General features: G+C 41.5%; 1 protein-coding gene across 5 annotated transcripts in view; it reads left to right on the top strand.

Annotated features, from left to right (window-relative positions):
• Positions 1 to 20,479, top strand: part of tncb (tenascin Cb) — a 104,973-nt gene extending 84,494 nt beyond the window's left edge. For 2 of the 5 annotated variants that reach the window (XM_058069982.1, XM_058069983.1), the window contains exons 12-23: positions 4,607 to 4,882; positions 12,083 to 12,205; positions 13,511 to 13,654; positions 13,755 to 13,874; positions 14,277 to 14,420; positions 14,504 to 14,634; positions 14,989 to 15,121; positions 15,222 to 15,373; positions 16,352 to 16,448; positions 18,084 to 18,245; positions 18,329 to 18,492; positions 19,160 to 20,479. In XM_058069982.1, the coding sequence (XP_057925965.1) occupies positions 4,607 to 4,882; positions 12,083 to 12,205; positions 13,511 to 13,654; positions 13,755 to 13,874; positions 14,277 to 14,420; positions 14,504 to 14,634; positions 14,989 to 15,121; positions 15,222 to 15,373; positions 16,352 to 16,448; positions 18,084 to 18,245; positions 18,329 to 18,492; positions 19,160 to 19,270 (1,757 nt within the window). In that variant the 3' untranslated portion in view covers positions 19,271 to 20,479. Of the gene's footprint in view, positions 1 to 4,606; positions 4,883 to 10,328; positions 10,602 to 12,082; positions 12,206 to 13,510; positions 13,655 to 13,754; positions 13,875 to 14,276; positions 14,421 to 14,503; positions 14,635 to 14,988; positions 15,122 to 15,221; positions 15,374 to 16,351; positions 16,449 to 18,083; positions 18,246 to 18,328; positions 18,493 to 19,159 lie in introns of all 5 variants that reach the window. The other 3 variants (XM_058069986.1, XM_058069984.1, XM_058069985.1) reach the window with 3 other exon arrangements.
• The last annotated feature ends 3,945 nt before the right edge of the window (positions 20,480 to 24,424 follow it).

The raw sequence follows: 24,424 nt of genomic DNA, 5'->3' as shown, positions 1-24,424 counted from the left end.
GAATCTCGTGAACAGATCAGTTTATGCTCATAAAGACCAGGACTAGACTGTCCTACCTTGCCAGTTCAGATCATGCCCAAAGACAGTTGTCCTAACTCGTCTTTCAGCAGGAACCAGTTCAGACTTTGAGCATGAGCTGAACGGATTATCAGTTCTACCAAGTTTCTGACCATGAAGCCTGCTCAGATAGATTGACAGACAAAACCAGAACAGTCCAGTTGCGATTGATTCCGTTATCTAAGAATTCACTGTAATACAGTATTTGTTTCCCAAGTAGACACGTGTTACACTTCCACTTTTAATGTTCACCACGTAGCAAACCCGTACACCCGAGTACCAAAAAAAATCTATGACAAATAAATACAGTTGTGACAATGCGACAAATAAATACATACCGTTGGTTGACTTGTGCCCAAGTCCACATTCAGGTCACCTTTGTCAGGCATCAAGGGTGTGAAGAAATTTCATAAAAGCTGATTATGAGTTACGGCAGTTAATTGGTTCCAGATTTGATTGCAAAAAGTGAATTTAAGTTCTATATTTTCATAGTTTCAGGGCACAGAATTTGAGGTCTAACTTTCTTCTACTATTTGTGATGCAAATGTGTTGTGCTTTTGAACGCATATTTTATCGCTCTTTACTTAATTCACCCCAGAAAGTAGCTGGAAGTACTTTCCTCAGCATCGAAATCCGACCAGAACTCGTCTCAGGACATTTAGTGGGCAGTGAGTCGCAGTTGACAGACTTCACATCTTATGGGGGTGTCATACAACTTCCTGTCAAAAAATCACAACTATCCCTTTAACATACAACCATATGTGTTGGATCCTCAATCCGATCCGGAAATGGAGACTATATACAGTAAAGTCTTGTTATATCGATACCGGTTATATCGAAGTACTGCTTATTACGATACTATTTTCATTTCCCGGCAAATTTCTAGTCTTTTATGATATAATTAGTACGATACCCGGTTATTATGATAATCCGGTTACTACGATGCCCTTTTCGTCTCCCGCCAGCCTATTTGGTCTGCTTATATCGATACAAAAGCAGCTTAAATCAATCTTTGCTTAAGGATTTCAATACCAAAAAAAGAACACGGCGAACGGCTGCTTCCAGTCAACTTTATTTTTCACACTTCCACCACCAGAGCGCAGCACACACACCGATTCCCGCACTTCCTGGTTCACAGGTCATGCTCAAACCCGCCCCACATAGCTGGCCAAACACATGCCTGCAACAGAAGAACCAACTGACATAGCATACACACCTATTCCAACGAAGACACAAGCGTACAAATACATGTATTTAATTGTGTTGTATTCAGATATCTTTTTACCGCTTGCAATAATCACTGTTTTTCATATGTACATGCTGGCGTTCGTGGTTTCTCTCCTGTGTATAGATTCTATACACACGAGAGAAACTGTTGCAGGCATGTGTTTGGCCAGCTATGTGGGGCGGGTTTGAGCATGACCTGTGAACCAGGAAGTGCGGGAATCGGTGTGTGTGCTGCGCTCTGGTGGTGGAAGTGTGAAAAATAAAGTTGACTGGAACTTTTAATGCAGTTCGGCGCAGGATCGGGTATATATCGACATCGATATTTTGTCCGACTCCAGACAATATCGATATAACGAAACTTTACTGTAGTCTGAAGTTTTTTAAGAAAAGAGGTTACTTCAAAACGTCTCGCAATGGTGAGTAGCTTTAGCATTTTAGTACTACATTTTCGAATGCATCGGTAATGGGTAATGTGTTTTGTGGGGGGAAAAAAGAAAGACAAAAAAAAAGTGCCGTTACACTGCTAGTAGCATAGCACCGTGTGGGACTTTTTGGGAATAATCCTTCTCCAATGATCATCCGATGGTGCCAGAGAAGCTCATCCTGTCTCATTCAAGCAGTCTTTCATGACATCTGCTGTCCATAAATGTAAGCTTGACAATTTGGAGAGGATAATGGGGGCTTATCTGCCCCATCCTTGTCTTTTTAATCTATTCTAGGAACGCTTGCGTACACAATGGACTTCAATTACAGGCCGCAGCACATTGCTCTGCACGGCTTGCGTTTAGTTTGAAGTGGCTAGCATACGTTCTACAACGCTGGCACCTTCAAATGGTAATGGCTCATTCACAGCCATTAACGCCTGTAAGCTGCATCGGGATGTCTGCGTGCTGCCTTCAATGACCACGTCTTCTCACTCATATGGTAATATGAAAGGAATGGCTATAGGCGGCCAGGAGATGTCCACGCTGGCCTTTTGTAGTGAAAATGGGGGAATATATATTGTGAAGGACGTTTTTTTTTTGCCTGTTGAAAGCAAAATGAAATGTCTGAAATACAAATGAGGAGTCATTTGGGTCCAAGCACTTTTTCTCCTGGTTGTCTATATGTACAGTATGTTGGAGTATATGTGCTGAATGTGCTTTTTTTCACCATTATAGCAAAATGGATTCCATCAAAAGGATGTTATTACACTACAAAGCCAGGCTAAAATATGTATTTGATCCCCTAATGACTTTGCAAGTTCACCCTCTTTATATGAACTTAGATATGAACACACCATCGTTGTTATGTTAGCTTCATTTTCACCAAAAGAGACACAATCCTTGATTGGAGTAAGATACATAAGTATAATAAGTACCTCCATCATGCCCTATATTGGATAATGCAAATGTAAAGGTGACTATGGGGTTGCTATTCCATGCATTGAGAGCTCTAATAATCTTAAAAAGCGTATTTAGACGGAAACAGGATGGAAAAATATTCCACGTATTTATAAATACGTAAATAATAATAAATAATAAATATTTATTAAATCATACTTAATTCACTTATCGCAGTCATGTCTGGAATAATTTAATTGCAATAATTGAGGCACGACTGTACTCTCAATTGTTTATGTGGATGAATGACACAAACATTGGAACCTCTCCGCCACCACGGGCAAGACCAAAGAGCTGTCAATGGAGCTCAGGGACGTGATTGTAGACCAGGGGTCACCAACGCTGTGCCCGCGGGCGCCCATGCGCCCACGTGGACCACTTAAGGCGCCCGCGAGACATCTTCTAAAAATAGCACTGGTCCCAAATTATCATTGTTATTTTGTGCTTTAAATTTTGAATCAGACTTGCTTACATTAATGTATTTTTTTAATCGTCTTATAACATGAAAAATTAAAACTTAAATATTTTATAACAAACTTTTACCTCAAGTCAAAGTTCACGCGTCCGCTCACCGCTTTTCCGATATAGTGCAGCGGTGATGAGGAGTTAGCTTACTCGTGCAGTTTAGCCCCCAAAAACACGGCAGAAAAGCCAAAAAAGGACTTACATTTTCCACAGTGATTGGGAGGAAGAATTTTTCTTTACGTATTTTGAATAAAAATCTATGTGTCTTATTTGCGGGACGACTGTTGCAATACCAAAGCGGCACAATGTGGAGAGACGCTTCAAAACTTGTCACGAACGCTTCAATGCGAGCTACCCACCCGGCAGCGCATTAAGGACGCAAAAGGCCCGTTTGTTAAAAGCAGCTTTGGACAAACTAAGGACTTTTTTCACGAGGCAGGTGAAAAAAAAAATCACAGAAAGGTGTTCCCTCTGACTTTCAAATATGTGAGCACATAAATAAATGTTTCTTGTTAAAAAAAAATATGTTTTTGTTACCATTATTGTGTTAAATAATGAACATTGATATGTGAGCAGTGGCTTCACATAGTGTTACTACTACAGTAAACGTGGGATATATCGGATTCAATTGTTCCCACTGGTTTTGTCCGATATAAGCGAAATCCGTTATATTCGTATACCGGAAAATGTCCGTTTTACGCATATATGGGATTTATATCCGGTATATGCGTAAATGGGATTTTATCCGTTATAAAAAGGCACTTCCTTGACTATGTTTCCAATGTACCTGGACGCGCAGGCAACGCTGCAAACGCTGCAAATGACGTCGTATAGCGGCCTGTCACCATTCGGCGAATCGGAGCGCCACGATGCGGCCATCCGATATATGCCAGGGAAATTTCATGGAAATGCATCGGAACGGGACTGGAGATTTTGTCCGAAATAGGCGAAATCCGTTATAAAAAATCCGATATATGCAATGAATTTTTATTGGAAATGCATTACAGAAAAATCGCTTCTTTTTTATCTGTCCGTTGTGAGCGAATTTACGATATATCCGAGTCTGATATATCCGAGGTTTACTGTAGTATTCCTTTTGTTCTGATTACTAAAAAGTGATCCGTGCAGTTTTGTCATTTTGGAAGTTGACCCCAAACAGGTCATGTAGTCCTTCATACTATCCGTGCTCACAAAGTAGCCCTCGGCCTCAAAAAGGTTGGTGACCCCTGTTGTAGACCTACACAAGACTAGAACTAAGAACCTTTGTTACCTAATTTTATTCTTTACATTTTGCCTCTTTCCGTGGGAATGAAACCATCGTCCAAAGGATGTACTGTTCATATCTTGGTAAGGAGATGAACTGATAAAATCACCAGAGGATCAAATACTTGTTTTGTGTAAAAAGGTTCTGTGAAGGTTCAACGCTGTCCATGATTGATATATAACTCCATGTTGGTATTTTTATCGTCACCCAGAAGAGGAGAAGCCTGTGGTGGCGAATGTCACCATCAGCGATGTGTCATGGGACAGCTTCCTCCTGTCCTGGTCTGCAGAGGAAGGGGGATTTGAGGCGTTTCTGATCGAGGTTACCGATGCAGAAACAGGTGCTGAGTGGCAAAATCATACGGTGCCTGCCGATGCTCGCAGCATCATCATCTCTGGCCTCACGCCCACCACCTGGTACAGGGCCGGTCTGTACGGAGTGTACAGGGGCCTGGTCTTAGACCCCGTCTTTGCAGACACCATCACAGGTATCAACGCCGTCATCGCTGGGGTCTTACTCTTTCCTTTTCTTACTTCTTCTCCTGCTGCTTCACACTCTCACAGTCATTAGCTGTGTGGACTTAGCTATCATATACATAGTATGCATAGTATATAATATATACTATATAGTACATAGTATGCATGGACTTCTGCTGAGTTCACCGCATCTAAAAAAAAAAAAACACCTAGTCATGATATTTTCCAACTGCAAATCTCATTTTCATTTAATTACCCGAAATGAAAATGTCAGTCTTAAGTGCTTTTATTACTTTGGGCAGAACCGTAACCCTTTAAACCCTGGGAGAGATATTTTGCAAGAAAAAGTCCAAATAAATGATATTGTAGTGGTTACAAGGTGTGCATAGATGATGTTGGAATGAAAGTAAACGCGTGGAGAAAAGTGCCAGGCATGATGTCATAGAAGAGTTTCAGCTAAAATGAAAGTAAAAGTATACAAAACTGTGGTGAGACCAGCCATGTTGTTTGGACTAGAGACAGGAAGCAGAACTGGAGACCTAGCAGAGATGAGGATGCTGAGGTTCTCATTGGGAGTGACCAGGATGGATAGGATCAGGAATTACATGTTAGACGCCTTGCAGATAAAGTCCTTTAGACCAGACTGAGATGGTTGGGACATGTCCAGAGGAGAGATAGTCAATATATTGGTAGAAGGATGCTGCCAGGTAGGAGGCGTAGCGGAAGACCAAAGAGGAGGTTTATGGATGTAGTGAAGGAGGACATGAGGGTAGTTGGTGTGAGAAGACAGGGTTGGATGGAGGAGATAGAAGCCTGTGATGGTTAAAATGTCCATACTGTATCTTTATACTGTATCTTCACTAGTGGATAAGAAAACAGTAAGAATTGGATATGCTAGTTCAGGGTGTTTTAGCTTTAGAGGAATCATACTAAAGACTGAATTATGCTTCAGTATCGTCAGGACGCCAACCCTTGTGATGATGTGATGGTAAGAAAAAGTACTGAATTCAAGAAATAACTCATGACTAAACAAAAGGTGCCCATGCGTCTCCCAGTTTGTGAGCACAAATACATCTTAATTGTTGGAAAAACACATTAAGCAGGAAGGCGAAAACAAACCAGCTGATTGTTTACAGACCAACATGCCACTCGGATCGAGAACCCGAATGAAAGAACAAATGGCAGACGTCATTCGTTCAGATTGTGCTTCATTCCCAAGCGCAGGGAGGTCTTTTAGTCTTTTTTGGTGTTTTGTGACATGGAGTGCCTGGAGTGTCTTCGCATGGAATTTTTTTTTTTTTTTTCAAGGATTGAAAATTCCCAACTGGCCTGCGGGTACAAGTCCGGCCAGAAACGACACCTGGTCTGTCAAATGTGCAGGCAGAAACCCATTAAAGGAGCGTCAGTTGTTGTTGAACCTGGGTCTAACAGGTGCGTGGGTGTCCAACCCACCAGAACAATCACAGTTATTATCAGTTATTATCAGTTATTATCAGTTATTATCAGTGATTACAGCGTTCTGTACTCCGACCATTGTTGCTACCAGTCATTGGGCTGCAAACAAAGACCCACAGATAAAATCTACCCTGAAAGACACATAAAGACACATATTCCACTGGTAAGGCACATTTCCATTGACTAAACCAGGGGTCACAAACATGCGGCCCGTGGGCGAAATGTGGCCCGCAGAACACTAGTTTGAGGCCCCCGCCTTGATATGAAAGTTTAATGTTAGTGCGGCCCGCGCAAGTTTGATATGGATGCTGTATGGTATCATGTACCCAGAAAAAATGATTACGTTTGATTCATGTTCATGTTAAAGGTTAAATAACTGTTAATAGTTATCCTCCCTATCCGTGTGGAAGTGGTAAGTTTTTGGCTATTTCTGTTGAAAGGAAATAACTTGAAGGCTACCGTTTAGGTCGCTAGCGCTCTAGTTTGCGAGTTAGCATGTGTCTCAAGACCCTGCAGTTGCGCAATATGTTGTAAATAAAAAGAGTATAAATGTGACTATAGTCGTGTTTTGTCATGTCTACAGGGCTCTAATAATGCTTTGTTCATTTTAATCTGAAAAAAATCATTTGTCTACCCACCAACTATATGTGCTTTCTTAACTTTTTATTATTTGCCGTTTTATTATTATTATTATTATTATTATTATTATTATTATTATTATTATTATTATTATTATTATTATTATTATATTTATTTATTTATTACTGATTGATTGATTTTCTTTATTCTTGATTTGTTTATTTATTTTTCATCTTATTTTGTGCAGAAAATAAAAATTAAGATATTTGAGAACAGTGGAATGTTTTATCAGAGCTTTTATTGTAGAAAATCGGAACCAAATCACGGAAAAAGTTTGTATATTTTTCTGTTTTTTTTTTGTTTTTTTTTTAAACCTGATGCGGCCCAGCCTTGCCCAGACCCTAGCTCCAGTGGCCCCCAGGTAAATTGAGTTTGAGACCCCTGGACTAAATGGTTCCGATGGAACCGATTTCAGGGTCAGTTGTCAACTTTGTGAGCACGTGTTGTCATTCACGATTGTCATTCAGCGTTGCGAGAGAAAAATGGGAGAACTGAGAGAAATTTAACACACACAAAAAAAACCCCTTCAGGCGCTTTTGTTAATTTGTATGAGACTTCTCGTCTGTATGCATCCCTAGTCCCCACAAGGCTGGATCGCTCTTCATTCTCAGGCTGCCATTACCCTGGGCCCTGGTGCTCGGGTGCCAGGGGCTTGGAAATATGGCATACGCTCAACCCCGTCTATTGTCTGCATGCTAATGCCTCATCAGACAGCTTTTTCCCACCTTTTTGTTAACGAGCATGACTCGCGCTTGAAAACATTCCGAGTACCGAATGCACGCAGTGACTAACTTCATTCCGTCGCGCACGGCGGTCATCAACGGGAACAAGCGAGATTAAGTCCTCCAACTGAAAACTTTGATTAGCCGAATAGTTTGACGTAAAGAATGATCACCAACAGATGTTCGCTCTGAATACGCCGCTACGGATTCGTGTAACCACAAACTGCCCCCGTAAAAGTTGTCAGGCCTCCTCTCAGCAGGTTCGCTGGCGCCGCTGCATAACCTCCTCCGACTAACAAGCCCGCTTTTGTGAGCACGGATTGTGCCCCCCCCCACGGGTCACGGGGGTGTGGACGGATACAGAGTGGAAATAGCGGTGGTGCTGAGACGGGGGAAATCGCTAGCAAGCGAGCGCTTGTAAGCTGATGGATGTGACCCTCCCTCTCTCGCACTGACCACTTCCAAGATGGCTAATGAAGATTGACAGCTCCCTGGGATTTGTCTGCTGCTTCTCATTTACTTCTTCTTCTCACAACAAATGCCTCATGCGGGTTTTTTTTGCTCATCGGAGGAAAAAAAAAGGGGTTTGAGGTGAGTTCAAGAACCCCTGAGACCCTCGCATTTGGTGGTGTTTTAATGAGCAGCGACACTAGGCTTTCTTCCAGTCTTTAGTATCCGAGCCGCTTCCATGCAGACTACTTTAAAGCTCCGGTCGGTCCGTGTGTCCTTGGACGCTGCCGGAAGTTTCTCCAGCTAATTAGCTGTGTTTTCACCAGCAGCTGGAGGCCTTTCCTAGCCACTGCTTGTAATGGCTGCTCATTTCAGGGATTTTTTTTCAGATTTAGTTCCTCTGTGACAAAATAGAGCTACCACAAAAATGGTTTGTTACCTTTATTGGCAGTCCTTGTGTTACAATGTTTGTGATTATGTACGCGCCCCCGTGAATTATTATTATTATTGAGTAATCCTTCTTTTATCACGGTTAGAGGTGAATTTTCGGTTAGAGGTTTCCAGCCCTCCACCTACTTATATGGAATTTATTTGAAACACTTCTATGTTATGCGAGCCATAGCATTTCAGTATGTGGAATCAAACTATGGAATGGATTGAGTAAGGAAATCAAACAATGCACAACGATGAGCCAATTCAAGAAACAATACAAGCAGTTGATGTTTGCTAAATCCAAGGATGAAGAGTCTTGAACCAGTCATGATGTGCTATATATATCACTATATTGACACGCACTATGGTACACATTATGGCATTGGATGCTCATATCACCCAGTACTTCACTACGGGACAAAAAAAAATCAAAAATTTAAAAAAAAAAAAAAAAAAAAAAACTTAAACTGTATTATGGAAAGCAGGAAGTGAACAAATGTAACAGTGATTGTAAAAGTACCGAATGGAGGGGTAGGATTTAATAAGCTTTGCTTCTTCCTACTCCTTTTGGACATCTACGTGACAAAAAAAAACAAACAAAAAAAAACCTTAAACTATATTAAGAAAGCAGGAAGTGAACAAATGTAACAGTTAGTGATTGTAAAAGTACCAGATGGAGGGGTAGGATTTAATAAGCTTTGCTTCTTCCTACTCCTTTTGGACATCTACGTGACAAAAAAAAACAACAAAAAAAAAACCTTAAACTATATTAAGAAAGCAGGAAGTGAACAAATGTAACAGTTACTGATTGTAAAAGTACCAGATGGAGGGGTAGGATTTAATAAGCTTTGCTTCTTCCTCCTCCTCCTTTTGGACATCTACGTGACAAAAAAAAAACAAACAAAAAAAAAAACCTTAAACTATATTAAGAAAGCAGGAAATGAACAAATGTAACAGTTAGTGATTGTAAAAGTACCAGATGGAGGGGTAGGATTTAATAAGCTTTGCTTCTTCCTACTCCTTTTGGACATGTACGTGACAAAAAAAAACAAACAAAAAAAAACCTTAAACTATATTAAGAAAGCAGGAAGTGAACAAATGTAACAGTTACTGATTGTAAAAGTACCAGATGGAGGGGTAGGATTTAATAAGCTTTGCTTCTTCCTACTCCTTTTGGACATGTGGAACTGGGAACTGATTATGGGATGCACTCAATTGGAATCTGATGCATGTTCAAATGAAATAAAACCATTACCATTATGTTAATTAGTTACACTAATTAATGTTACACTCAGACAGTTACACTGTCCTTGTGTTAGTTACACTAATTAATATAAGCAGGGATCTACATTTTTTTCCCAAGCTTCTTTAACTTTGTATACGTATTATTTACCTGGTAAGTAAGAATAAGTTAAATAATAATAAGAATAATAAGTCAAACAAAAATGGATCTGACCAACTGTACCTGTAGATTTGTGCTAACCAAATATTGTGACATCACTACCAGTATCAACAGTACTTATACGTACTGTAGACTGAGGACCTCCTGGACTTGGAAAATACTAGCTGAAATACAATGTAAGCTAACAAACCTTTTGTATTTCTTCTTCGCTTTTATTTCTGGACTTTTCATTGAGACTCTGGTGGTCTAGTTGGCCGTATGTCCGCTAACCAAAACCTTTATGATGGCGCTGCTTCGTCCACTCTCTTCTACCGCCTCAAATGTCAAAGCACAACTGACTTTCCACTTGTCACTCAGAGACCGAACCAGAGGTGCAGGCGGTCCTTGTGTCAGACGTCACCCCTGAGAGCTTTCGGTTGGCGTGGGTGGCCGAAGATGACGCCTTTGACACCTTTGTGGTCATGCTGAGCCAGGCCCAAAGCCCAGACCGGCCACGAGAGCTGGTGCTGGGCGGCGAAGAGAGAAACACGCTCGTGACGGAGCTCAGCGAGGACACGGAGTACACAATTGAAGTCTTTGGACTCATTTTGGGAAGGAGCTCCAAGTCTGTAATCCAGGGGGTGAGAACAGGTATACGGCGGAACGACGGTAATACGGAATCACATCTGGGATGGGGTTCTTGATTTGTCTCGTCAACATAGTTGGTGTTGGTCTTTGTCCTAGTTTTTTTTTTTTTTTTCCAACGCATGGGAAAATGCTGATTTCTATCAATCTTATCTATGATTGCTCCTTTTCCACCAAACTTATTTTATTTTAGTTCCTAGTTAGTGGAATTCCCAGAACGACAAACTAAAAAGGTCTTATAGCCTATCATGTTTTGCCAATTACAGTGGCGCTCGTTTAAGTTGACCCAGTTTATCGACAATCTGTTGAAGTCAACCAACTCAACCAAGTGCAGGTCCAATTCCTCTCTTACTAAAGAACCACCTTCCACCAAACTGTTGAATAAAGATTTGGACAACCACAGAACCTTCTCTGGGCTTTGAATCGTTGAACCAAGAATGCACAATGACAGTCGATGCAGCGGTGGGATCTGCACCACTGTTTTGCACCCATCCACAGTTGGGATGGTCCTGGACCTTAGCCTACTAGGATGTCTTCTAAGACAACCTGAAGAATCCAGTTTCGATTGATTCAGTGTTTTTTCCCAGGAAAAAAAACTGGTCTGGAACTTAATATCTACCCAGCTCCTACGGTCCAAATGTACATAGTTCCGGTTTCTGCAGTGGAAAAGGGGCTTTATTTGTTTACTAACCCGACAAAGAACCGTATGTGTCCAAGCCACGCGGTGCAGTAATGGAAAGACTTCAAAAAGAAAGAAACCAATTGAAAGCATCCATTGTGTGCCTCGTGTCTTTGTACTCCTGAGTGGCGTTCAATTGCAGCCATCATTCAGTTTCATCCCCAAAAACCTCCCAAGTACCAGTTGGCCACCACTCAGGACATTTCCTCAGCTTTCCTACCGTCCAACCATCCAATGTTGCCTTTGAGTCTTTGACTCCTTACATGGGGAGGGGGGCTGTTGTCTCCGCCGTGCAGAAGCCGTGTCAATGGATGCGTCCCCTTTTTCTCCCTGGGGGTAAAGCTTTACTCTTGGGTTCCATGGAGCATGTTTCACTTTTGTCTCGCCGTGAAATGGGGGCAAGTTAATCTCCTCAGGTCTGTCACGCAAGATACTGTTGCTACTGGCTGCTACTGGGAAGTGCTCCCTTTTAGCTCTGGCTTGTACTGGTCTCTTTTGTCCTCCGTCTTGTGTCTCCTTCCTATCGTCTTAACCCATAAGAACCCACCAGAAAAGTCCTCAGTCCCTAAGCGACATCCAGGAAACATTTTAGAGGGAGATTTGTGTGGAGATGGATGGTTCTGGATTCTTATGGGTTCAATAAGTGGCTTTTGGGGATGGGAAAACACAAATACGTGTCTTCTCTTCTGCTTCTTCGTCATGTGGAAATGTATTCCAACGAAGATTTCATGCATCGGTTTAAGAGCCTACTCTTTCCAGTTGAAATTCAAAGACCATATTGACAAAAGCGTCATTTTTTTTGTACCAGACTTGGGGCCGCCCAAAGGCATCCGCTTCTCCGATGTCACCGACTCATCCGCTACGACCCACTGGGCAGCTCCAAGAGCCCGGGTGGACAGCTACCGGGTCACCTATGTGCCAGCTCATGGAGGTCAGTGTCGTCGTCGTCGTGTGTGAACGGCTTTGCAACAATGTGGTCAAGAAAAAGTTCCAAAATTTCTCACACTATTCCAAAAATGGGAATGCGGCTCATTCAGGATGGTCAGCATTCCACATGCCAAACTTTTCCATATTTCACAATTCAAAGCGTTCCAACAATGAACATTCGGCTCATTCAGGCTGTTTTCCACATTTCCGCTTTTCCATATTCTCTGGGCCAAAAATTGCAATGGAAATTAATCTTGAATTTTTCATTCATTCATTCATTCATTTTCTACCGCTTTTCCTCACGTGGGTCGCGGGGGGTGCTGGAGCCTATCCCAGCTGTCTTGGGGCGAGAGGCGGAATACACCCTGAACTGGTGGCCAGCCAATCACAGGGCACATATAGACAAACAACCATTCACACTCACATTCATACCTATGGACAATTTGGAGTGTTTTTGGAATGTGGGAGGAAACCGGAGTACCCGGAGAAAACCCACGCATGCACGAGGAGAACATGCAAACTCCACACAGAGATGCCCGAGGGTGGGATTGAACCCTGGTCTCCTAGCTGTGAGGTCTGCGCGCTAACCCCTAGACCACCGTGCCGCCTTGAATTTTTCAATTTTTCCCAAAATATTCAAATCATTCACCCGAAATTCCACATTTTCTATACAGCATTTCATCTCTTCAGCGCCCCCCCCCCCCCCCCCCGCAATTTCTACATCCTTTATCATCTCAATCATATTTATTTATGTAACAACCCAATACAATACACTCATATGTGACTTTACTCACCTGTATACACCTGTATTCATTATTTGCACTACTAAAATTAATATATCTGCAATATGTCTGCTCCTGCATATGCTCCTGTGCAATACTATGTGTATATTTTGGATATCTTGTATATATCTTGTTAAATTGTCTATTTTTTTTCTCTACTTTTATATACTTTTTTTTTAACTTGTCTACTGCATTGAAAGGAGAAGCTAAATAATAAAGGCCATTCCATTCAGAATCATAATCATAATCAGAAAAGGTTTATTGCCATGTATGATCAAACACATACTAGGAATTTGTTTTGGTATAGTAGGTGCATACACATCTATTAAAAAAGAATGAAAAATACAAAATATGAAAATACAAAATATACAGAATAACAGTATAAATATATGTACACAGTCTGTTTTTTGTTTGTTATTCCGGAAGTGCAGTCTGATTGATTCCATTCCATTTCTGGTTATTATTGATTATTGATTGACAGTTAATATTCAGGAATAATAAACAACACCTACTTGTTCGGACTGCAGGAAACGCCAAAACTCTGACTGTGGACGGGTCCGAGTCACACACGGTGCTGTCCAACCTGATCCCCGGGGTCACGTATCAGGTCACTGTTGTGGCACTCAAAGGTCAAAGGGAGAGTGAGCCGGGGTCAGAGAGTGTAACGACTGGTAAGATGGACACACGAGTACACACGAGTACACACGTATAGTACATAGCATCAGTTAGCTACGCTAAGGTTTTACCTTTCCATGGAAATGTGTCTTGTAGCTCTGGATAAACCTCGAGGTCTGACTGCAGTCAACATCACAGACACTGAAGCGTTGCTTCTATGGCAGCCCGCCATCGCTACTGTAGATGGTTACGTCATCACCTACAGTGCAGATTCAGGTATGAACTACAGTATGAACCCATGAAGGATGGACACTACAAATAAAACGTAAAGATCAACTTAATTGGTCTTGGTCCGCCGCAAAACATGCCGGCATCCCATCAGCATCATTCAATATTAGTTGAATTCCAGTATTGTTATTGATAAACCTGGACCACTTTCAAGAACCAGACAGAGACCACCCAGGTGCTCACCCTTAAATTCCACCCAACACCCTTGTGGTGGGTCTACATTTCTACTCTCATCGATGGTCATGAGCTTTGGGTGGTGATCCGAGTATGCTGATCCCTCACATGGAGAGGAGCCGGTGGAGGTGGTCCTGCTAAGCGGAGGAAAATGTATTTATGAATGTACAACATCATTTCACACCTTCTCATTCGTCATATTTTTATGTTCCTCAGTGGCTCCGGTGATGGAGCGAGTGTCAGGAAACATAGTGGAGTTCGCCATGACCTCTCTGATACCAGCGACACGTTATACAGTCAAGGTTTACGCCGTCCGGGATTTGGCCAAGAGCGCCGTGACGACGACAGAGTTTATCACCGGTGGGCTTGCATTTCTGTCAATCAACTCAGTACGATTTTTGTCGTCAATCAAACGTTGCTAAGAGGCCCTTTTCTCCGTTCAGACGTGGACGCGCCCCAGGACCTGGCGGCCAGCAACGTCCAGACGGAGACGGGCATGCTGACCTGGAGGCCTCCTCGTGCTGACATCACCGGGTACATCCTCAGCTTTGAGTCTGCAGATGGCGTCATCCGGGTAAACGGACGCTGCACTCACACATGATGGGGTGACGACTGAAAAATGAAAGGATGGACAACACATGTACTTTAATTACGCTAAGAAGTGGAATAAATGTATGATGGGACTTTATTCCCATCATATTTGGACTTTGAGGTAAACAATTGTATTCTACTACTTGTATTTTACTATATCGTTTCTTACAGTACAGGGTGAACGGACTAGTTACGTGTAATATTGTATGAAAACCAAAAAAACGCACAAAAATCCTACCTTGGACCCCCACAGGTTTCCAGGACAGATCATGCGTATTACCATCATGTCCGACATGAATGACGGTAAACATGGCCGATGATAAAATATCTTCCTCAGGAGGTGGTCCTCAGTCCCACGGCCGTGTCTTACAACATGGTACAGCTCAGCGCCTCCACGGAATACTCGGTCAAGCTGCAGGCCATCGCTGGTCCCAAGAGAAGCAGAGTCATCACCGCCGTCTTCACCACCAGTAAGTACATCAGATATCTGATAGGAGTATACATATATGGAATATATGACAATCTCAGGTAGTATTTGATATGCAGTAAATGTTTCTATTTCTTTCTTAGCCGGCGTGCTGTACAAATACCCCAAGGACTGCTCTCAGGCGCTGCTTAACGGTGAAAGTACATCCGGCCTGTACACCATCTACCTGGGCGGCGACGAGAGCCAACCCCTTCAGGTCTACTGTGACATGGGTTCCGATGGAGGCGGGTGGATCGTAAGTCCCACGTTCTTGGATGTACTGAGTCATGGCTGTACAATAATACGGCAAATCACTCAGGCCTTATTTGGTTTTTGCATTTACCATAACTTCAGAACTACTACTAACAGGAAACGGTAGCTTTTTTTGGCAGGAGCCATTTAAAAGGTATCGGTGAACTCATGATGAGGTCAGGAGGTCATTATTTAGTATGACTCAAAGTGTCATCTTACAAAGAATGTTTAACTCATCACACAGCAACTTAACACTCAAAAGGTAGCTAGGAAATATACAAGTACCAAAGCATTCATTGGAGGACAGTTGGCATAGATGGATGGCTAGCGCTCGATGAATGATCGATGGCCACCAGAGGAGCCCAGAGGGAGGCTGACATCATCGCAGCACCAATTAATTTTTGTTTCATTTTAAACTCGTATTGGTACTTTTATATTTGCTAGCTACCTTTTTATATGGTATCTCATTTGTATTCTTATTTATTAAAATGAAAATCCATCCATCCATTTTCTATGTCACTAATCCTCACGAGGGTCGCATAGGTATGCCGGAGTCTATCCCAGCTGTCTTTGGGCGAGAGGCGGGGTACAACGCGGACTGGTTGTAAAAATGAGAAAAATAAAAAAGTAGGGCTGCATGGCGGCCGTGTGGTTAGCGCGCAGACCAGGGTTCAATTCCACCCTCGGCCATCTCTGTGTGGAGTTTGCATGCATGGGTTTTCTCCGGGTACTCCGGTTTCCTCCCACATTCCAAAAACATGCTAGGTTAATTAGCCACTCCAAATTGTCCATAGGTATGAATGTGAGTGTGAATGGTTGTTTGTCTATATGTGCCCTGTGATTGGCTGGCCACCAGTCCAGGGTGGACCCAAGACAGCTGGGATAGGCTCCAGCACCCCCTGCGACACTCGTGAGGATAAGCGGTAGAAAATGAATGAATGATTGAATAAAAAAGTAACCTGATTTGATTTTGTTTTCATAGGTTTTCCTGAGGCGCCAGAGTGGAAGACTGGAGTTTTTCCGCAATTGGAAGAATTACACAGCCGGCTTTGGAGACATGAATGATGAATTCTGGCTCGGTAATTAACAGTGAAAATGCAAGAACGGTATATATTATATAGTACATCAAATAGTTTTATTATTATTACGATGTCTGGTGAGATTTGACCTTCACTGCAGTAATGGCGGTATAGTAAGTAAGTAAGTAAGTAAGTTTTATTTATATAGCACCTTTCTCAGACAGAAGTCACAAAGTGCTTCACAAAAGGCAAAACACAGAGTTAAAATACACATAAAAAATACAATAAAACAATGTACAATAAAAACAGTACATAAACAGTATACAATAAAATCGACATAAGTATATGATGGTCATAGTACCCTAAATCTACTGAGCTGGGTATGCCTGCAAAAACAAGTGAGTTTTAAGGTTACTCTTAAATGCATGGACAGAGTCAAGCGAACGTAGGGAGGGTGGAAGGTCATTCCAGAGCCTCGGCGCAACAACCTGAAAAGATAGGTCTCCTCGGGTCCTAAAACGACTACGAGGGACCATGAGTACATTTTGATCTAACGATCTATAGTAAATATAGTAAATATAGTGATTGATTGGGTTATGCCAGGGGTGGGCAAACTTTTGGACTCGTGGGCCGCATTGAGTTAACAAAACTGTGCGGGGGGCCAGAATATATTTTTTATAACACACACACTATTTTACGCTTATAATTATAACAGTCCACCTTTAATTATTTGTCTAATTTTATTTATTTATCATGTATTATAATGATTAATTATATTATATATATTAATTGTATTATTATATATATTATATTTAATATATTATATTATATTTTATATATTTATTATTAATTTATTTAATTTATTTATTTGTATATATGTATATTTGTATATATATTTGTATTTGCTTATAATTCTAACAGTCCACCTTGAATTATTTGTCTAATTTTATTTATTATATTATATTATATATTATATTTAATCTACATATTATATATATATATATATAATTTATTATATATATATTATAATTATATTATTAATTACATTATATATCAATTATATTATATTTTTATATATTTATTATTTTTTATTTATTTACTTATTTGTATAATTTTATCTGTAAACGTGTCAGATTATTAGCTATATGTTTTAAATATGTTCCATATATCCCTTTTTTTCCAGAGCATTTTAAACATCAGACCACATCAAACTACAAACTTTAATTTTACATTTTTATTATTATTTTTTTATTTTATTTTTATTATTATTTTTTTTTACTGAATAAGACATCCGACATGCAAGTCATGTTGCCAGCATGTACGTATGTTAAAAGTTAGAAAGCAACTGGCGGGGGCGGATTCAAACGCTTTAAACACCAGACCACATCAAACAACAAACTTGAATTTTACATTTAAAAAAAATAATAATTAATTATTTTTATTATTATTTATTTTTTTACTGAATAAGACATCCAACTTGCAAGTCATGTTGCCAGCATGTATGTTAAAAGTTAGAAAGCAACTGGCGGGCCGGATGCAAACGCTTAGTGGGCCGCATGTGGCCCCCGGGCCGTAGTTTACCCACCCCTGGGTTATGCGTACGGTACGAGGACCAGTTTGGTGTCAAGCTAAGACCTGGTGTTGCTAAACACGCCCCATTAAGTATCGTACTCGCTGTATTCATGTTCCCCTCAGGTCTGTCTAACCTGCACAAGCTGACATCAGGAGGCCAATATGAGCTGCGTGTGGACCTGAGGGACAAAGGAGAAACAGCCTACGCTCACTATGACAAATTCTCCGTGTCGGAACCTCGGACCCGCTACAAAGTCCACGTTGGGGGCTACAGCGGAACGGCAGGTGAAGACGGAATGGATATGAATAGTTTTTACTCGGTGTAAAGTGTTTGAATGTTAAAATCATCTTTGGTCTCGTCTTCGTAGGCGATTCCATGACCTACCACCATGGTCGCCCGTTCTCCACGTACGACCACGACAATGACATCGCCGTCACCAACTGCGCCCTGTCCTACAAGGGCGCCTTCTGGTACAAAAACTGTCACCGTGTCAACCTCATGGGCCGATATGGCGACAACAGTCACAGCAAGGTATGTTTATGTTTATGTTTATGTATTCCCGGGTTTCCATACTCATAATATTATGCTTTACGGTCGGAAAAGACACAAATACATCGGGATACTTCCGATATCCGTCTCGTATTCCATGCTTCCCTCACTTGTCAACAAGACCCCAAGATAGTGGAGAAACAGACTCTGCGGTTTCCCTTCTTAAAAGGGGGACCACCACAGTCCGCCAATCCATAGGCACGACTCCCCAAGTCCACGCCATGATAGTCCTGAGTCCTGTCAACTAAGACCGCCCCACAACATCCACCGTGGAGTCCGCCGTGGAGCCCGCCGTGGAGTCCACCGTGGAGTCCACCGTGGAGTCCACCGGCACTGCAAAGGACTCCTTGTTCATCTTGCCAGGATCCTTCACCACTGATGACTAGAATATATTTCCAGGCCAAATCCGGTCCTCCACATTGCTAGAACCGTCCAGACGTGAAACAACCCCCCCGACAATCACATCCACACTTGAACTTGAACTCAAAACATTTCATTTTTCTGATTGAATGTATTTTTGAAAAACTGGGATAGATTGAAGCCACGGAATCAGGGAGGGATTATTATATGTCACTACAAGATTCCGGTCCCCTAAACACGTCCCATGTTTGTTTTTTAACCGGACCCTACATTTTGTCTGTGCCCTCAGGGCGTGAACTGGTTCCACTGGAAGGGTCACGAGCACTCCATCGAGTTTGCAGAGATGAAAATCAGGCCATCCAACTTCAGAAACCTGGAGGGACGCAGGAAACGTTCCTAAACGCTGCACCCGTGACGACGACGACAACAACATTGCTACTATCCTGTTTGGACTGCCCACGAGCCACCTCAACCCAGACCTAACCCCCCCCCCCCCCAGCAACCAAAGCCACGGCCACGACTCCCTGCTGCTTCCACGCGAACCAACTCATCCTACTGTTCTCTGTTCTCTCAGGCTGCCTCATCCGGTCTTGACGCCGATATGCATGTTACTACAAACTGGACTTCGGTCAATTCCCATCACACACCAAAGAGAACAGAACAATTCCAGGATTATCCCGACTGAATTTGTCAGGAGGCATGTGTGCGACGTGGGCATGATGTAATGTACAGTAGTAACCCACCAGGTTTGGGTATTGGACTCGTGAATAGGGGTGTAACGGTACGCCATCGTCACACTTCGGTACGCTGGTTTGAGGTCACGGTTCATTTTGCCAACTTGTCTTTGTCCGTTGATGCTGTTTTTGCATACCACATGTTTGCATTCTAAAATAAGGGAAATTCCGATGACGTACCGTTACATCCCGAGAAATGACAGGTTGTTAATATACGATATGAAATGGTTTGACACATTGACACAATATGACATCTGGGTCGGCACAACCGTGATAAAAACAGGAATATCACACGGCACAGCAGACATCCCAGTAAAAAATCACCATTTGTTTGTCGTTGTGTGACTAAAGTCGTCTGTGTCACTTTATCCTCCCCTGGTTTCCTCACGTCCCCCCATGCAAGCCCTCATTAGCTGATAGCTGATTGGCGTCCAAAGGACAAAACAAAACACATCCTATTGAGTGGAAATGACGCCGTGTCGTTCGCTAAAACACTGAAACATTTATATTACGTGTTGGATGAAACCAAGGCAGGACCTATTATTTAGTATATAAGTCATCATTTTGTCTTTTTCATACTTCTTGGAAAAATGTGAATACAGTAGATGTACGTCGAACAAGAGAATGTGTTATTAAAGAAAAGGTTTTGATGCTCGTAAAATCATAGTAAGGTCGTTAAGTTTGTTGGTGATCTTTTTGAATGAGCCAACTTCAAAATGAATACTTCTTTTTTTTTTTTTCTACGTCCCCTCGTCCCGCCATGCAGGATACTAAACCGTTGTGTAAATTTATTTGCTTCTTATTGATTTATTTGTTTATAACTTGGCCAACAACAGGTGTTTCTCTGTAAACTGTATTACAATAAAACTCTTTGTTTTCAAAGATGTTTTGGATTTGGTTTTAGAAATAGTACTCCGCACCACAGGGGTCTCAAACTCAATTTACCTGGGGGCCACTGGAGCTAGGGTCTGGGCAAGGCTGGGCCGCATCAGGTTTTACAAAAAAAAAAAAAATTATACAAACTTTTTCAGTGCTTTGGTTCCGATTTTCTACAAGAAAAGCTCTGATAAAACATTCCACTGTTCTCAAATATCTTAATTTTTATTTTTCTGCACAAAATAAGATGAAAAATCAAGAATAAAGAAAATCAATCAGTAATAAATAAATATAATAATAATAATAATAAAAGGGCAAATAATAAAAAGTTAAGAAAGCACATATAGTTGGTGGGTAGACAAATGATTTTTTTCATATTAAAATGAACAAAGCATTATTAGAGCCCTGTAGACATGACAAAACACGACTATAGTCACATTTATACTCTTTTTATTTACAACATATTGCGCAACTGCAGGGTCTTGAGACACATGCTAACTCGCAAACTACAGAGCTAGCCACCTAAACGGTAGCCTTCGAGTTATTTCCTTTCAACTTAAATAGCCAAAAACTTACCACTTCCACACGGATAGGGAGGATAACTATTAACAGTTATTTAACCTTTAACATGAACATGAATCAAACGTAATCATTTTTTCTGGGTATATGATACCATACAGCATCCATATCAAACTAACATTAAACTTTCATATCAAGGCGGGGGCCACATTTGTCCCGCGGGTTGCGTGTTTGAGACCCCTGCCTTACCACTACTGTAATGCCTCGCCATGTCAGGCTTTCGCTCTATCAATATAGGAATTCATGCCGTTTTGTGGTTGAATACGACATATTATTTAAGCAAAATGTACATATTTTTTGCCATAATTAAGCATTTTCAACCACAAAAATGGCTAAATGAGGTAAAGTACAAATATAAGGCATTCAGAAGACGCATTCAAAGATGTGATGTATGTAGTACTCTACACTGCTCGCTAGGTGTCACTAATGTTACTGTAATGTTGGGAGAGACACACAAGCACAAGCATTAGGCTAACAAGAAAGTTTACTGTAAAAAAAAAAAATAATAATAATAATAATAATAATAATAATAATAATACCAAACGGAAGCATGATTGTGTGCACCAAAGACCTTGCTTATCACTTAAAAGCAAAACATGTCTCAGCAAATACGCCGATAACCGCAGCACCAAAACTTGGTCTCCAGGATCAAGATAAGTGAAGCGCCCGTCTGGCATATAAATAAAGTTCCCGTGGAAGTGAATTGCCGTGGACCTTCAGCGGTCCAAGATAAGGTGGAACAAATAGTCTGACTCAACAAGCCTTGCAAGAAGAATGAATGACTTTCTAACTTTCCAAGGCGCCGAAAGAGTTGACAAAAAGTCCATTAAAAGTTGGATGCAGCTCACCTGAACTCATGAGTCATCAGGATGGCGCTTTGCTAAGCTTGTCAGGTCCGCCAGGGACTCAGGAGGGGGGGGGGGGGGGGGGGGCGGAAGGTGGAAAGGCGGTTGCGGTTCTTGCTCGGCTCGGACACACGAGCTGCAGGGGCTGTCGGAGGGCGGATGCGGGTCGCGGCAGGAGCTGCTGGGACAGAAGCAACAGTTGAGGATTCTGATCCTGGGATGATTGACATCACTCAGGGGCTTGATGACTTCAAGTCAAGTCGATACAGCTGGTATATAAACATAAAATCTGGTGTGTCCCATTACATGCAGTCTCTTTTTATCTCTTTATATATCTGTATAACACACAGAAAACAAATAGACGTGGGTTCATTCCTCACGTAAGGATTGCGGATGATGACGATGGTGCAGTCCTTTAAATGCTTGCAGTGGGCGCCCCCTGGCGGTAAAAGCATGTTAGTACATGTTTATTACAGCAAGTTGACTGCATGTTTATCATAATAATAATAATAATAATAATATTAGAACGCTTAACGGTGGAAACAATTTAGATGAAAATGTCAACATCGCTTTAATAGTTGAAATAAAATGACATTCATGTTTCATCTTTGCAATAACGGAAAACACTCTGACACAAACACATCATCAAATGATAACAATGAGAATTGAACACACACAATTCAGTTAAGTTGGGTTTTGTTTTTGAAACCACATTCACAATTCAGTGAGTTCCAAAAAAAAATTAAAAATAAATAAAAATAAAAAAAGGTACAGGCACTTTTTCTGCAATAGTATATCATTACACTCATGGAGAGTAAAAAGAAAATACTACAGTAATAGAACCTTTGCTGTTACATTTACATGGCGCCTTGGGACACAAATACAACCACTGCTTTTAAAGCCTGAACACACACACACACACACACACACACACTCAGATTTGAGGGCAAAGGAAAATACATATTTCCACCAATCATAAAATCAAATGAACGGATGAAGTAGAAGTAGCATGTTGGTTCTTTTGAGAAGAACGTGGTTTGCACATACGTATAAAAATGCGGGTCAAATTAACATATGGAACGTTCCATTTCCCCAGATGCTGATACGGCCAACCAAAAAGAGTACTGAACACATCGGACCCTGAACTAGCCACCACCCGGTGCTCCTCACAAGATTTCTGACTGAGGAGAAGGGAAGAGAATTATTCCAAAATGTGTCACATCACTAAAGCTGGGGAACTTCCTGTTGGGGAAGCGTGCGTGAAAACATTCCAGCATGCTTTGCGGGGTACACAGGCGTATCAAATTTTGTTTTGCATGTACAGAGGTGTGAAAAAGTGTTTGCCCCCTTCCTGATTTCTGTTTTTTTTGCATATTTGTCATGCTTCAGATCATCACACAAATTTAAATATTAATAAATAACAAGACAATTAAACATAAAATGCAGTTTTTAAGAAAAAAATTACTATTAAGGGAGAAAATGTGATCCCCCCTCCAGTTAAAACTGAGATGAACTTAGCTCCATCAGTCTGGAAAAGGATATAAAACCATTTATACTATAAGGGGTCCCCAAACTTTTTCCAGTGAGGGCCACATGACTTTTCCCTCCCCTGAAGGGGGGCCAGGGTCAGGGTCGTTTGTTTGTTTATGTTCTATGACTGGGGCAAAGTGTCTTTGTAGTAACGTTGCCCCCCAATAGGTTACCATTTCCCGTTCTATGACGGAAAAATGTACATGCTTTATTGTTCAAGGGGCCGGGTCAAATGTGGAAGTGGGCCAGGTCCGGCCCCCGGGCCTTAGTTTGGGGACCACTGATTTATAGAGCTATGGGACTCCAGCAAACTACAGTGAGAGACAGTATCCACAAGTAAACTACAACAAACAACTAAAAATGACCCCAAGAGCGCAGCAACGCCTCTTGGAAGAGGTCACAAAAGACCCCGCAACAAAAGCCTCCAATTGCGGCTGAATGACAACAATTGTGCAAAGATGAGCTGGATTGCAGATGTTGGGTTTCTTTTAAAAACTGCATTTTGTGTCATTGACTAATATTTACATCTCATGATCTGAAACATTTAAGTTTGACAAATGTGCAAAATATTAGCGTCTGTTTTGATACATTGTTCCAGGTGTTATTTTTGGTAGCACCGTGAGCGAGTTAGGCACAGTTCGTGTCAAGTTGGTTTTCCTCCAAGCAAGCCAAACTTTACCAACGCACGGCACAAGAGGTGGCGTTTCTACCCACATCTGGGTTCAGTACTGCATTTGTTGGATTTGAATACGTAGCGGTTGGCATCTTGACAAATATGACACCACACAAGTCATGATCTCGGAAGCTGCCGTTTTTTTAACAATTGGTCCCAGGATACCATTTTTGGTTTAGGAATGCTGGCAATCATCAATCAGTCATTGGGAAGTTTGGTGTAAAGTTCATAGGATCTTGGATCTTGGATCAGTCAGCATCAGCATTAGATTAGGAATATCAGAGTCCATGACTGCGTCGGGTTCGAGGTGGCTCAAA

This window comes from Doryrhamphus excisus, chromosome 4 (assembly GCF_030265055.1).
Source record: "Doryrhamphus excisus isolate RoL2022-K1 chromosome 4, RoL_Dexc_1.0, whole genome shotgun sequence".
NCBI classification, from domain to species: Eukaryota; Metazoa; Chordata; class Actinopteri; order Syngnathiformes; family Syngnathidae; genus Doryrhamphus; species Doryrhamphus excisus.
This window is presented reverse-complemented; position numbering and strand designations above follow the sequence as displayed.